This window comes from Myotis lucifugus, unplaced genomic scaffold (assembly GCF_000147115.1).
Source record: "Myotis lucifugus unplaced genomic scaffold, Myoluc2.0 scaffold_77, whole genome shotgun sequence".
NCBI lineage: Eukaryota > Metazoa > Chordata > Mammalia > Chiroptera > Vespertilionidae > Myotis > Myotis lucifugus.
This window is the reverse complement of record NW_005871125.1, coordinates 1877827-1893787: the sequence shown is the minus strand read 5'-3', so window position 1 is coordinate 1893787 and position 15961 is coordinate 1877827. Positions and strand designations below refer to the sequence as shown.

General features: G+C 37.7%; 1 protein-coding gene across 1 annotated transcript in view; it reads left to right on the top strand.

The window, feature by feature from the left end:
* Nucleotides 1-194: 194 nt before the first annotated feature.
* The window catches only part of MCMDC2 (minichromosome maintenance domain containing 2), a 36162-nt gene continuing 20395 nt past the window's right edge, over nucleotides 195-15961 (top strand). Inside the window, exons 1-8 of the mRNA XM_023755436.1 lie at nucleotides 195-355; nucleotides 448-578; nucleotides 651-710; nucleotides 2970-3165; nucleotides 3782-3904; nucleotides 4022-4126; nucleotides 7660-7785; nucleotides 10373-10610. Of these exons, the coding sequence (XP_023611204.1) occupies nucleotides 262-355; nucleotides 448-578; nucleotides 651-710; nucleotides 2970-3165; nucleotides 3782-3904; nucleotides 4022-4126; nucleotides 7660-7785; nucleotides 10373-10610 (1073 nt within the window). The 5' untranslated portion in view covers nucleotides 195-261. The remainder of the gene's footprint in view (nucleotides 356-447; nucleotides 579-650; nucleotides 711-2969; nucleotides 3166-3781; nucleotides 3905-4021; nucleotides 4127-7659; nucleotides 7786-10372; nucleotides 10611-15961) is intronic.

Sequence of the window (15961 nt, the reverse complement as noted above, 5' to 3'; positions counted from 1 at the left end):
TAACGTAGTGTTGATAAACATGTGATTTGGCAAAAGAAAACACAGTTTTGTTTCCCTTTGGATAGGGATTTCTTAAAGTTGGAAATTTTATGTTGTTTTATCTCACTGTCAATTTTAAGTTGCATAGCTTGTAAAGTTTTATTAGAGGTCTTCAATGTACATTTTAATTAATTTTATTTCTAGGTGTTCTCATCTGTAGTCTTTACCAGCCATTGTGGTTTAATCAATTAGTAACAGAGAAGAATCATTAAAGAGGAGAAAATGTCAAATCTAAAAATGAAAGAGGCAGCCCTTATCTATCTTGACAGAAGTGGAGGGCTCCAAACGTTTATAAATGATTGCAAATACTACAATGGTATGTTTAGCAAAGGTAACTTTATTTTAGAAACTTTAAAATAAATACCTACATATGACTATCCTCATTTTTATATTTGTATATTTTTACAGATTCAAAACAAAGTTATGCTGTCTATCGATTCAATATTTTAATAAACCCCTCTGATATTGTTGAATTAGATGCTGAACTTGGAAATCACATTTTACATCATCCTGTAAAAGCTGCTGAAGTTTTTCAATCAGTAAGTTAAAAAAAGAAGTAATTTTATGCCACATGAAATTTTTGGTAACTTTTTTTTTGTTTGAAATCACAGGTCTGTTTTATTGCTGTTAAGACTCTCTCATTAATTGGACAATTACAGACTGAAACTCAAGTAAGTTTTAGTTCAATTAAGCAAAGAAAATACATATACAATACTTTTAAAATGACTTGAAATAAATATTTTATATTCTTTTTTGTTTATTAAAATAAAATTTTCTAAGTTTAATAGAATATCTTACATACGCTTCTTTGTTTCCTGTATTATCACTTATAACATTAAACATTTTGATAATATTTTAAACACACCCCAAAATAAAGGGACTAATATGACAAACCTGCATATATCTATCACTCAGATTTAATAGTTTATAATATTTTGCTATGCCTGCATCATCAACATGTTTTCCAAAATATTTTAAAACAAGTCCCGGATACTCTGTATTTCACCCCTACATAGTTTAGTATCAACCTCTAAAAATTGTGGACATTTTTCTTATATAACCACAGTGACATTACCACCTCTTATAAAAATAGCAATAATTTCTTGGTATCATTATAATATTCGGTCTGTATTTAAATTTACCCAGTTGGGGCCTCAAGAATGTCTCACAGTTAATTTGTTCAAAACAGGGTCAAAGCAAAAGTCTACACATTATAATAGGTTTTTACATCTCACTAAATCTCTCTTAGTCTAGAGCCATTTTTCTCCCCCTCCCTTTTTATACCATTGAATTTTTAAAGAAACTAGTTAATTGTTCTGTAAAATGTCTCATAATCTATATTTAACTGATATGATCTTGTGGTATTTGACTTGTCCCCCTATACCCCATATATCTGGAAAATAGAAGTTGGCTCTAAAGGCTTGCTTAGATTCAGATTCAACTCATTTTGACAACAATACATCATAGTTAGTTTCATAGTTCATATTACACTTCATTAGGAGAACTCTGCGACCTGTTGTCCCATTTTAGCAATGCCACAATTCATCAGTGAGTTCAGGTGATGTCAGCCAGATCCCTGCAACATACAGTTTCCCTATCAACTTCCACCTAAAGGTTTTTGCAGCCATTGATGATCATTACCTAGAATCTATTATTTCATTAAGATTGCAAATTGTGATTTTTCTACTTTAGCATCCTTCAGAATGTATTAACTGAAATTATTCTATAATAGAAGTTTTCTTTCATCATCTCTTGGTTACCCTGAAATACAATTTGTACAAGAAAGGCAGAATAAATATTTGATTATTTCCATTTATGAATTATCAGAGTAATGAGTTGAAATCTAGCCTCTAATGATGACCAATAATTATTTTTGTTTTTGTTCTTTTTTGAAAATAATTGTGAGGAACTCATGAATTTTTAAGTATATCTGATATCTTTCAATGAATCTTTGTCATTCTTTTTGATGCTTTTATTATCCTACCTTTGGTCGTTGGGTATCCCTTAAAGTTTGCTCCTATCCCTTTGGGCCCATCCCATTAGTTGTTGTTTTTTAATTGATTGATTTTAGAGAAGAAATGGGGGGGGGGGGGACATTGATTTGTTGTTCCACTTATTTATGCATTCATTGGTTGATCCTTATGTGCCCTGACCAGGATCAAACCTGCAACCTTGGCATATCAGAACGATGCTCTAACCAACTGAGCTACCCAGCCAGGGCCATCCCATTAGTTGGTTTTTTGGTTTGTTTGTTTGTTTGTTTTTGTTTTGTGTGTGTGTTTTTAAATATATTTTTATTGATTTCAGAGAGAAAAGGAGAGGGAGAGAGAGATAGAAACATCAATGATAAGAGAATCATTGATTGGCTGCCTCCTGCATGTCCCCTACTGGGGATCGAGCCCGCAACCCGGGCATGTGCCCTTGACAGGAATCGAACCTGGGACCCTTCAGTCCACAGGCCGACGTTCTATCCACTGAGCCAAACCAGCTAGGACTCATTAGTTTTTTAGAGCTCCCTTGGTTTCTAGCACAAGGAGATGTACCAGGTCCATCTGGTATATTTTCTGCCCCAGACCTGGAATCAGCCATTTCTCCCTAGGAGCTCTGGTTCCTTTTAGTGATAAATTATATTTAGCAATCACAATCTGGGCAGTAGAAATGTTTTATATCTTTTCAGTGGCTATATCCAGGAAATGTGTATTTTTTAGGGAAAAATATTAGTTAAAAATGATATTTCCAATTAAAATGTAAGATTTTAAGGGTTTTGCATCTTTAATTATATATTTAAATATCATTTATGTTTAAAATTTTGGTTTCTAATAACACTAACAAATCATTTACTTGATTTATCCTACAAATATACATACATTATAATGCAAGTCCAATTGGATCTGCAGTTTTTATTAATACAATTTTTATGTCCTTATTAGATTAATATCGTGCTGAAGTTAACACATTTACCTTCTCTGCCAAGTTATAGTCTTAATTTTTGTGAGTTTCGACTTGATTATACATCTCAAAGATTTTATATGATGCAAGGGATTGTGATTGCAATGACAACTGTAACCAAGTATACACAAGGAGCAAGATTTCTTTGTTCAGATGAAGCATGCCCTCTTTCAAAAGGTAAATATTAAAATGTAAAATCAAAACATTAAGCAATTTATTGTTTAATCCTAAATCATGTTTACAATTAGTTCTAAAACATTCACAGAGTAGAAAGCATGTTAGAAAATTTGGTGTCTCTCAGTGTTTATAAGTTGAAATGCATTCATTTTCCCCCTCTTGTACACCAATTTAACAGGTGCTCTTGTATTGCTGAAGTACTTGTTCTCACATTGTTTCATAAGTGTTTGTTCATGCTGTTCCCGCTCCATGCAATATCCTCTCTCAACCCTTTGGCTTAACTTCACTTTAGTCCTCCAGGACATCTTTTCCATTCATCCTCATCTCTCAATTGGGTGGGTTGCCCTCCTCTCTTCTCTCTGTAAATGAATAATACATACTGAAATTATGTTTCTTAATGCCTCCTATTGAAATTGTGTGGTTAAGTATCCATACACCAGTGTCTTAGCACAGTGTTTGGCAAGAAATAACCATCAATAAATGTTAATTGAACTGTTCTGAACCCACGTGCAAAATTGAATTAATTATACTTTGAATTAGATTAATTTTAAAGAACTGAAAATGGATAGCTAAATCCAAAAGCAAATTTAGCTTACTTCTGTTCTCTTCTTTTCAGGATTTCAGTATATAAGAGTGCATGCGCCTGGTGCTACAGAATCTGCAACAGTAAGAAATGACTTTTTATGTAATCTGTGTTCTTCTTCACTTCAAGAAGACAGAAAATTTAGAGTGCTTGGTGGTAAAAAACGCTTTTACATTTGTAATTTTAATTTTCAATGTAGTGTCTAATATTTTAATGTGGAAATTAAGTTGAATAATATTCTAATAACATTCTTTTTTTGCTCTTTGCGTTAAGATAAACAGATAGTTGAAATAATTACTGCAAAGGCACTTCATGCTTTTCAAGGATATTCTAATACCCAGCCATTTAGGTTTCAATCTCTTACAATTTTCCTAAGAGGTAAGTTCTATTTGAGCTAAAAGCAAGTTGCTATAAAATATATAAAATATGTGATTGAGTTACTTGTGCTTTTACATTATAAGTGGCACTTCTACACAGTTGTCCCCCTTTATCCATGGTTTCACTTTCCATGGTTTCAGTTACCTGTGGTCAACCATGGTCTGAAAATATTAAGTGGAAAATTCCAGAAATAAACAATTTGTAAGTTTTAAATTGCACACTATTCTAAGTAGCATGATAAAATCTCCCGGGATGCGAATCATCCCTTTGTCCAGTGTCTCCATGTTGTACACGCTCCCTGCCTGTTTGTCACTTAGTAGCAATTGAGGTTATCATATCAACTGTCAAGGTATCACAGTGCTTGTGTTCAAGTAAGTAACCCTTATTTTACATAATAATGCCACATTCACTTAACTTTTACTTATATTGTTATAATTGTTCTATTTTATTAGTAGTATTGTTGTTAATCTCTTACTGTGAAGAATTCATAAATTAAACTTTATCATAGGTATGTATGTATAGGAAAAAAACAGTATATATAGGGTTTGGTACTATCTGTACTTTTAGGCATCCCCTGGGGGATCTTGGAATGTATACCCCACAGGTAAGGGGAGACTGCTATAGATTAAAAATAATAGGTCATCTTATTCTTGAGTGTTTTAAAGAGTCATATTTAACTTTATGTCAATTATTCATTTAGTTATACAACATTCACTTAAAAAGATATTAGGACTTGCTATGTCGCAGCACTATACTAAGGCTCAAGGTCGTGATTATTTTATTTATGGGAATGATCTCCCATCATTCTGTGTGTGTCCTATGTAAATATCGGAGTTACTATTTTAGAATATAGGCTTCATGAGGGTAGGGACTTTGGTTTTTTACTGCACGTAAGATCATACAGTTAGTACATGGCACAGCTGTAATTCAAACTCAGGCATTACAGTTTCAAAATATATGCTTATTAGTGGCCCAGTGCATGAAATTTGTGCACATTAAAAGGGAATTAATTTAGAGGAAATATTTTAATACTGCTATTTGCCCTTTCTCTATAATAGAAGTGTCAGAGATGAAAGAAAATTAGTAAAATGTATATGAAAATCTTCCTCCTATCAGAGTCTGGGGCATGCCGCAGGACCCAGAGTCAAGTCCCCGCCCACCCACGTGCTCCTCAAAATCGCATGAGACCCAGACCCGGCAGGCCCCACCCCCGTCAAGCCCCGCCAGGCAGGGGGCGCAGCTTTAGGTCCCCCAGCCCGGTGCCAGGTGGGGAGTGCGGCCTGAGGTCCCCCAGCCCGGGCCGGGGCGGGGGGCACGCCTTGATATCCCCTGTCAAGCCCCGCCAGGTGGAGGGCAGGGCCTGAGGTCCCCCATCAAGCCCCGCTGGGTGGGGGGCCTGGCCTCAGGTCCCTGCTGATCGCTCGTTATGGGAACCCCACCTCCGCTGTGGGTGCAGCCATCTTGTGATGGTGTTACACGTGAGGGTCAATTTTCATATTACCTCTTTATTATATAGGATAACACTTCATTCTATTATATAGTATTATATATTACATATAATCCATATATTACAATATCCTATATAATGAAAGGGTAATATGCAAATTGACCCTAACAGCCAAACAATCAGGATCGACTGGTCACTGTGATGCTCACTTACCACCAGGGGGCAGACGCTTAATGCAGTAGCTGCCCCCTGGTGGTCAATGCACTCCCACAGCGGGAGCTTTGCTCAGCCACAAGCTGGGCTGATGGCTGCAAGCGCAGCAGCGGTGGCGGGAGCCTCTCCTGCCTCCATGGCAGCGCTAAGGATGTCCGACTGATGGCTTAGGCCCGATGCCCCAGGGAGCAGGCCTAAGCTGGCAGGTGGACATCCCCTGAGGGATCCTGGACTGGGAGAGGGCACAGGCCTGGCTGAGGGACACCCCCCCCAAGTGCATGAATTTTCATGCACCAGGCCTCTAGTATAAATATAAGTGGCTATCCAGCTTATATTTTAGTAGAAAACCCTTTCTTCAAATAAATTCTTACATAGACCCTAAATAAATTTTTTAAAATTACGTGAATAAAGTTTGACTTTTTGGGGTTCAAATCAGAAGAGATAACCACTTCCTAGACTCCTTGCCTTCATCTTGACCTTTCCTTGACTTCAGGACACATCCATCAAACTCTAAGATTCCATGACACAATTGAAAAACTATTCATTTTTATTTTCCTTTCATTATTTTCTGTATCATTTAATTCAGCGGTTCTCAACCTTCCTAATGCTGTGACCCTTTAATACAGTTCCTCATGTTGTGGTGACCCCCAACCATAACATTATTTTCGTTGCTACTTCATAACTGTAATTTTGCTACTGTTATGAATAATAATGTAAATATCTGATATGCAGGATGTATTTTCATTGTTACAAATTGAACATAATTAAAGCATAGTGATTAATCACAAAAACAATATGTAATTATATATGTGTTTTCTGATGGTCTTAGGCGACCCCTGTGAAAGGGTCATTCAACGCCCGAAGTGGTCTCGACCCACAGGTTGATGAGAACTGCTGATTTAGTTGTTGCTAGTTTGGTTGGTTGATTTGAAGTTTTTATTTTCTCAATTCTTGAGCCTGAGTCTTCTTTTCCAGGTCTACAGGGTACACCAGTATGCTCTCTGGAACTTAAAAAAAAAAAAAAAAAAGAGCAAGAGAGAAAAGGATAAAAATGATGATCACTATTTGATCTTCCTCATAGAGAGAAGTTAAACCTTGTTTTGCCTTATAAACCTGTCTTTCCTAGCTTTACAGCTACCCAACTTCTAACTGTGTAATGGAAGATCAAGATTTTCGGTGTATGTTTTTTTAAATGACGTTTTTGAACTTGTGCAAAAATTTTGCCCAATATGTAAGTATGAGAGAGGAATCTAGTATAATGCAAGAGGGTAGACTTTGGAGATAGGCAGACCTAGATGTGAATTTCAGTTTTGGTAATTTTAGAACTCTGTCCTTTAAGAAGAGTGACTTTAGCTTTGTGCAAGGCACTTAACCTCTCAGTTTCTTCATATATAAAGTGGGGATGACAGTATCAATCTTACACTTTACAGTTGGGTAATGTATAGAAAAGTACCTTGCCTGTATTACATAGACAGTAATAGTACCTTTTAAAATTATTTTCTCCCCTAATAAAAGTATTATTTATAAGGTTATTTTTATTAACATTTCTTGTCATTTAATGTTAAAATATTTTATCTTAAGTAGAATGATCTTGTTTTTCCTTTTGACCATATATAGTAGACTACCTAGTTACTATGTAACATGCTTCTTGAAGTTAGTTCATCATTGTCTATAAGTGTCAAAATTTATCAGCAATAAAATTGCCTCAATTTGCATAATTAATGCCATTCTATATGGATATTATACTAAACAATAGCATCCTTTACAACTAATTCAACTACTGAATTGTTACTAGTTCTAGATCTTTGAACCATATGATCATGTACACGTTTCATTTAGTGAACACATTTTCTTTTGCGTTTAATAATTTTAGATGAATTGGTGAATAAAATGAGTATAGGAAATGAGTATAAAATTATTGGAATTCCAACCTGTGTAAAAACTTTACAAACTTCTGTCTGTATAGAGGCAAACAGCATCACTTTTTGCAATCCAAAAGGTAAGGAAAGTGTTAGTATCATATATTAACAAATATTTAAATTTAAATCCATTTGTTTAGGAATAAGTATTGGCTGCCTGTGTGCTGGGCACTCTTCTAAGCATGAGGGATACAGTTGTGATAGGATAGTTAAGGTTCATACTCTGAAATCAGATGGTAGACAGTAAACCTGTAAACTAATCAATAAGACAATTTCAGATAATAAATGCTATGAAGGAAATAAAATGGGATAATGTAGAACCTTTCCCATATGAAATCTCCTTTTTTTTTTTTTTTAGCTAAATCTTATTTTGCTTTTGGTGTTGTTGTTTTTATAATTAGCAATGAGAAAAATATTTCAGGGTACCAAGAGTTAGAGATTAGTCAAAAGGTTTTTCTACCCTAACATTTATTTTCTAGCCTTAACTAGCTAGATCTTAGCTTGTGATCTGAGAGAGCCCAATAAACTATCATCCTTTTTTCTCATTTGAATTCTGAACCAATTGAGATATAAGACAAAAGAGAAAGGCAGATGGGGGTCAAAATATCAGCTATCTTACAATTTCTTTAGCAATTTCAATATAATTAAGCATTAGGTAAACAAAAGTGGAGAGCAGACCTCTTTTAACTTGGCACACAAATATTTAAATGTAGCAAGGGCTAGTTAATTTTTTAATAGAGTTAGATTTTTTAAAGAATCCCTAGATAACCATCTGCAATAATAGAGACCTAAGTAGACTTTAAATGCAAGTTGATTCTAGATACCTCTGCTTATCTTGAAGAGAAAGTTTCTTAATAAAATTAAAATGTTGAAGAAAGAAAGGCACTAATGCACAATGGACATTTTAGTGATCTTTTAAATGTTTTCTGCTGTGAGGTGTTTCAAGATTTATTGATTTAGTAGCAGAACATGACTTATATGTAGGTGGAAAAGTATGCTTTCTCATACTGAACTCCAGAATTAGGCAAATTTAACCACTCAACTGTGGTAAAAGCTACACTAAGGCAGCCTTCCTTGGTCCATGGTCAGGGGTGAGTAGAAGAAATCATTGCTCTTTGATGTTAGCCTGTCAGAGCACAGCTAGAGCACAGTTCAGCACAGGTGCCCTGAGTTCATATATTCTAAATTCTGCTTGACTACGCCAACTGTGGGGGCAGGTTCCTTCTCAAACCCTGCCCATTGCACTAAGTGTCCGGGCCAAACCCCTCTGCCAGAGGCTGGACCTTCTTGGACGCCAGGTGAAGCCATGAGAAGTTGTGGGTGTATAAGAATGAGTCTTTCATATAGAAGCCAGTGGCCATATAGCCATCAGACAAAGCAGTCCTTCACAGCAAAGTCCCATACAGGTAGCCGCACACCAGCTGATAAACCAAATACATCTTTCTCACAAAGCAGCATCAATCTCTGTACTCACGGTTATTATCTGAGCAGCTGCACGCTGCCCCTAGACTCACCACGGCAACTGAGCTCTCTGCCTCAGCAGCTTCCCCAGCCTCTCCAGGCTTTCCTGCACACATAGGAGCTACATCCTCTGAGCCTGCCTCAGCTTCTCCCCAGTACACTGTGGCTGGTGAACATGTATTATATCACTTAGACCAGTGGTCGGCAAACTCACTAGTCAACAGAGCCAAATATCAACAGTACAACGATTGAAATTTCTTTTGAGAGCCAAATTTTTTAAACTATATATATAGGTAGGTACATTGTTATTAACTTAATTAGGGTACTCCTAAGGCTTAGGAAGAGCCACACTCAAGGGGTCAAAGAGCCGCATGTGGCTCGCGAGCCACAGTTTGCTGACCACGGACTTAGACAAAAGAGACCTCTAGTCAACAGTTACATCAATCATTTTGGCTACAGAAAGGCAGGCGTGCACAGTGTACTGTGAGATCACTGTGGCCTTGCACCTGCATATGGTATCTTAGTCTTGAACACTCTGATTAAGGTTCCCATGTTTAGAGTGGCCTTGGCCATCTGGTGTACTATCAACAAGGCCTCCACACTCTAATTAGCCTTGGCTATCCTGTGACTCTGGCATGGTTCCCACATAGCCCAAAAGGAAGGAGAAAGTGACTAGGTTATACATGCACAGCTATTCTTCCAAAACTGACCATTTCGATTAAATCATTCATCCTGTCCAACTTGCGGGAGTTGGACAGAGTGAGGAAGTGGAGGTCTATAATGTTACCATATAGTATAGTACAATGCTTTCAAAATACTAGAGAATAAATCTGCCCTTTTAACAGCAACCGTCAAATATTTCCCATTCTGCTTTTTAGTCAAACATAGAAATACAGAAGCAAACACTGTAATACAGGAGCCCTGTGATCTGGCTTTGCTCAGATAGGTCTTAAAAGGAAAGGAATGAAGAATTTGCTTGCACCCCGCCACCAATCTCTGTGGACACTTGGGGTGACTGCTTCCTTTCGTGGGATAGAAATGATAGACCAGAGAGACCTCCAATCATCATGTTATCTATAAGAATTTTAATATGGCATCATTACAATAACTGTAATCTGGTGATAATTTAGATAAATAGAATTAGACATCTATCATGTCATTTTCTTGTTTTAAAACCCTTTTAAACATGTTATTATTTACTTTCAGTTCCTTCAGGAATTAGCGACAATTTCAGGTGTCTCCTCTCTTTGACTTCCAGCTCATGCTGGAAGTTTACAGCAATACTTGCCAATATCTTTGCATCACACATTGTTCCTCCCGGGACTTACAATTTTCTCAAGCTCTGTTTGCTGATGAGTCTAGTTCAGACAAGAGACTCTAACAAGGAACTGGAAGATTGCCTGGATATTTTAATTATAACAAGTGATACTCTACTTGTAGACAGGTAAAATATGTGATATGAATTTTTTCACATAATAAATTGGTCACAGATTTGCATAAATCTTTTCCATGAGCATTATTACAAGACAAATATTTAGGACTTACCTGGGCAAAAATTTATTTAAACACTTATCAATGAAATTTAAAACTTTTAAAATATGAATTGGGATGTTTGCTTTCAATGTTTTGAGAATCTAACCGTTCAAAGTTTCCATCTGTTTCCCCACTCAGACCTTTACAAATAAATGCATCATTCTCAGGCTTCCTTCCTCCCCCATTCCCTACCTTAGTGTTCTGCTTTTGTACTTTGTTTTTATTTTTTAAATAATCTCCCCTCTGAGAGCCAACAAGCCATTTTCTTATTTTTCTTTAATATTCCACTCAGTAATACTGACTCATATAAGGCTGTCAAAAGTGCCCAAATTACTGTTTTGGGAGTATCACTCTAACATTGGAATAAACCTTTACTCAGCATTTTGGGGCTCCTCACTAGCAAGTACCCCTTTTTAAAAGTTACTTAATATTCAGAAAGTGCCCTAACCGGTTTGGCTCAGTGGATAGAGCGTCGGCCTCCGGACCGAGAGGTCCCAGGTTCGATTCCTGTCAAGGGCATGTACCTTGGTTGCGGGCATATCCCCAGTAGGAGGTGTGCAAGAGGCAGCTGATCAATGTTTCTCTCTCATCGATGTTTCTAACTCTATCCCTCTCCAAGAAGAATGAGTATTTAAAAAGAAATATTCAGAAAGCTAGGAATATGCTTCTTATATTAATATCTTATATGCCATTATAAAGAAAAAAATCAAATATATAGAATGATTTAAAATTAAAAGAGCCCAGCTGGCATGGCTCAGTGGTTGAGCGTCAACCTATGAACCATGAGGGCACATGCTCGGGTTGCAGGCTTGATTCCCAGTGTGGGGCGTGCAGGAGTGTGGGGAGCTGATATAGGGTTAAGGCTCGGACTGACCTATGGGCAAAGTCACAAACAATTCCCAGCTTAGAGGGAATTGTCTTAGCATAATTAGGCTTGACCTTATGAGGCTCTCTAGATCTTACCTGGGAAGCTAATGGGCTGAGGGAAGTGCAGGAAGTGTAACTATGGTCAAAACAAGTGAAACTCACAAGAACTGTGTAACTCTAGAAACCACTACCTTGTTTACCTCTCACTATAAAATAAAGGCTCAGCTTGCCTTGGGGTCTCTCTCTGTGGCCTCAGCCAGGCACAGGGAAGATCCACGGAGACTAAGGAAAGCTAGAGAGTTCTGAACACTGTCTCCGTGTAAAACGTTCTTCGCCGACTCCGTCCACACCTTTGGGAACCCCTGGACCGCTGGGGCTGGCCCCCAGCATATGGCGCCCGGACAGGCCGAACAGGATTCCCCTAGGTAAGGCCCCTGCACTCGGGACGGATAGGACTCCACCATAGGAAGAGGGTGGATAGTTTTCGCCGACTCCGTCCACACCTTTGGGAACCCTTGGAACAGGATTCCCCTAGGTAAGCCCCCCCCGCCCCCGCCCCGCACTCGGGACGGATAGGACTCCACCGTAGGGTGCTGCAGACCCCCCTATAGAGAATAAGTAGGGTAAGTGGGTGGATAGTACAGAACTTAGATTGAGAAGATGTGCCATACTTAGTCTAGAAGAAAGAAGACTCTGTATTGATCTTTAGAATGAGAAGATGTGCTGTACTGAGTCTAGAAGAAAAAAAGACTCCGTATTGATCTTTTAACATGTCCATGCTTTTCTGAGGAAGGAAAGGTGCCGGAAAGGTAAATGTAGAGGCATGGGAGAAGGTAGGCCCAAGGAGCCTTATCCTTAACCCCACTGCAGCCTTTCCACCCTGGGAAAGTGCAGGATTGGCAAGCTCTCCCTGGGGTGATAGACCAGGACTCAGGTAATAGCGGAAAGCGCCAATCCTACTCTTAAAATGGATACAAGAGAGCATTTGGGGTTTTTCTTTTTAATGCCTGTTTTGGATTGAGTAAGTGGATTTTACTTAGTTTTTAACATATCAAAGTTAGCTCTTGACACAAAAGGTAAAACTAACAATTTGGCTCGAAATTGGGGTTTTGTTTTGAGGTGCTGAGGCTCCGGGGTAGAGCCAATTCACGGTAGAAATGTGAAGCTGAGGCTTTTGGGGTTGAAGTGGGAAGTTGTGAATACAGAGGAGTATGTATGCCCAAGGCAATTTCTAATGGAGGAAGGGCTAGCCTCCCTTCCCCCAACAGAACAAGCAGGTAGGCCAAAAATTTCCTGCCAATGGAAACTATTGATTGTGTCTTGCATTTTTGAAGTTTATTCTTAAAAATGTTACTGATTGAGAAATGCTAAATATTTGACTTGCCAGCTAAAAGTTTAAGGTTCGGATTGAATTGGGAAAAATTGTGTAATTGAGGTAGCTAAATGCCTAAAGTATAGAGATTTATCTTTGAAAAAATAATTTTTGTTTTCTCTGAAATAATTAGAATTCAAAATATGTTACTCATTGATCTGATTAAAAAAGAGGATAAATTCTGTGATCCCAACCAAAATTTTTATATGCAAAGATCAGTTTTAATTTAATTGATATCTCTTAACAATTATAAAAGGTATATAATCTTTATATCATATATACACATATATATTTGTTGGTCTTTCAAGTTGGATTTCAAAACCGTAACCAAGGAATGACTTTGGGACATTTCATGGGCCCTGAAATGTTTTCAAAAGTTTATTCTCTCTTCTTAAAGGATTTTTTAATAAAGCCAATTTAATATACTTGAAATCACATGGAAAGCTTTATCAAATATAAATTAATAAATATATTTTAAGTTTTTGCCTCTAAGAAAGGGAAAAACAAGTTATTTTGTTTGATATTTCTTAAAATACAGCAGTAGAATTTTAAGATGTAATTTAAAATAACAAAAGCTCCTCGCCGATGCATTTTAAATTAGGCTGGAGGTGGGGCAGCATTTGCACCTCCTGTGTCAGAATAAAACGTTACTAAATTTAGTAATCTTTGTAAGCAATTGAATCCTAGTAAAGTAAAATTCTTCTAAAAAGTTACTGAAGGCTTCCCATGATCCCTCTGTATATGCAAATAAGCCAAAAGAGAATGCTGTTTAAAAATATTTTAAATTTAATAAAGGAGAAATTTTAAAATTTTGAAATATCTTCCACTAATATTTATAGGATAATCTAATGATTTGCTGTTAAAATACCAAATCTGAAAGTACAGTCACCATAAATGTTTCATGACTTTGACTTGTAATACATGGCCTTGCAGCACTATCAGTCAACATCCAGGAAGTAACCCTATAGGTTAATTTTTGTAAAAGAAAAAGATTTCTTTTTAAATTGAAGTTCTCCAAGTATACCCCAGCAGGAGGAAGACAAACCAGACAACCAACAGCCCAGAGACCACCTGGGGCACGGTAAAGTGAAGTATGGTAACAATTAATTCAGGTCAAAACTATAACTTTTCATACTGTTCTTAGAAGGCACATTTTTCCTTTACCTGGGAAGGACAGCACAGCTATCCCAAGGTCAGAGGGCTCCAGTTAGCGTGTCAACTCAGTGTTCTGGAGACCCAAAACTGTAAATTTAGATAACATGCCTAAGTTTAACCTAGGTTACCCAAGGACTCTAGATAATGTGTTTACCCAAAACTGTAATTTGAGAGCATGCTGTCTCTGCTTCTGTAAATTGCTTTTCTTTTGCTAACTAGGTTCCTCATTCCAAACCTTGAGACAGCCAGTTTAAAATTAAGTTGTCATGACCTAGAGCAAAGAATATTCTTACATGGTATTATTCTACAAGTTTTATTCATAATTTTTGATGCTTTACAACAGTATATTGTGCATTTATCCCAAACAAATTTACAAACTAATTCTTTGAATGTCTGGCAGAAATTTAATAAGGACATTAAAGGATTTAATCCCTTCCACTGTGTGGAAGGCCCCCTGGGAAGGCATTTGAGCATTCTATATTGACCTCTCTTGCCCTTTTTGCCAAGAGGGTCCCTCTTCTTACAAACCAATTGCCCACAGCTGTTGCCTGAGCTCTCTGTTCATGCTGAGGTTGAAGCCTCATGGTGACTGGTACCATGGATCTGTCTCTTGCCCAATGGCATAAGCTGGGCCCTCTCTGGAGAAGAAACCTGGGTTCCCCATGATCAATGCCGGGGCCCTGCCAGCAGGCGAGGGGATCCCAAGGCAATTTCTGGGCATGGAGGCCACAGGGGCATAGGCTACCAAGGAGACAGAACTGAACCTCACATCACCCTGCTTGGCCCCGGAGGATGGCTGGTTAGTCAAAGACGGGTAAGATTCCTCAGGGAGGAACAACCTAAGACAGGCACAGTCACAGAGGGGCCAGCAGAAGAGAACTTGGGGGTCAACAGAGGTGGGGCACAGATCCTCACCCCCCCAATTGTGCAGGGGCTTGAATACTTGCCCCTTTTGAGGGAGGTCTCCTGCCCCCATGGCTGCTTCTTGCTTCCCATGCCCAGCCCAGATCGGGACCCAGGTAACAGAAAGAGACTTGGCCCAGCTTAGATCAGTACCCAGACAACAGAGACTTGGCTGACAACAGCTACCCTATATCTACAACCAGCCTAACACCACGAATGCTCAGGGCTTTCTCAAGGATGCAAAATAATCCTTTCCATTAATATTTACAGTGTAAACTAAGATTGTTGTTAGAGTATTAAATTTGACAGTAAAATAGCAGTCAGGTTTTCAGATTAAAATTGGCTCAAGAAGTATTAACCAAAATTTTCATTTCATAGTAAATTTGCTTAACATGCAATGATCCTAAAGCAGTCATATTTTTGTGCAAAAAAAATAAAATTTAGAGTTATCTAGACTGCATTATAAATTTTCCAAAAATCCTCCTAATAATTAAATCAAAAAAAAGGGGGGATAGTGGAAAAATACCATGTAAGGAAAAATATCCTGTAACTAAATTACATCTAGAAAAATTTTTTTTCATTTATAATGCTAACAGACACCTAGGAAAACACACATGGTGTCAAAATAAGCCAAAGGAAAATCATTTGGGCAAATATAAAAAGGACCCCAAATAAAATTCCCTTTATTAACCTTCGGTCGAGAATACGTTTGTATATTTTCAGAAAACAACTTCAAGACCATGTGGATTCCTGCAACAGAGAGGAATTATCAGGAATGCTCCAGCCATGAAGACAAGAGGAAAAACAATCCAGAGATGGAGGACGCTGACGACACTTTGCCATGCTAGCAGTCAGCAGCTGTGCGTCGCTGCAGGTTGCCCAGGATCAAACCAGAGAGGGTCGGACCTGCATTGCCACCATTTGTCCACCATCCAGAACTGAAATATCATTGCTGACATGTACAC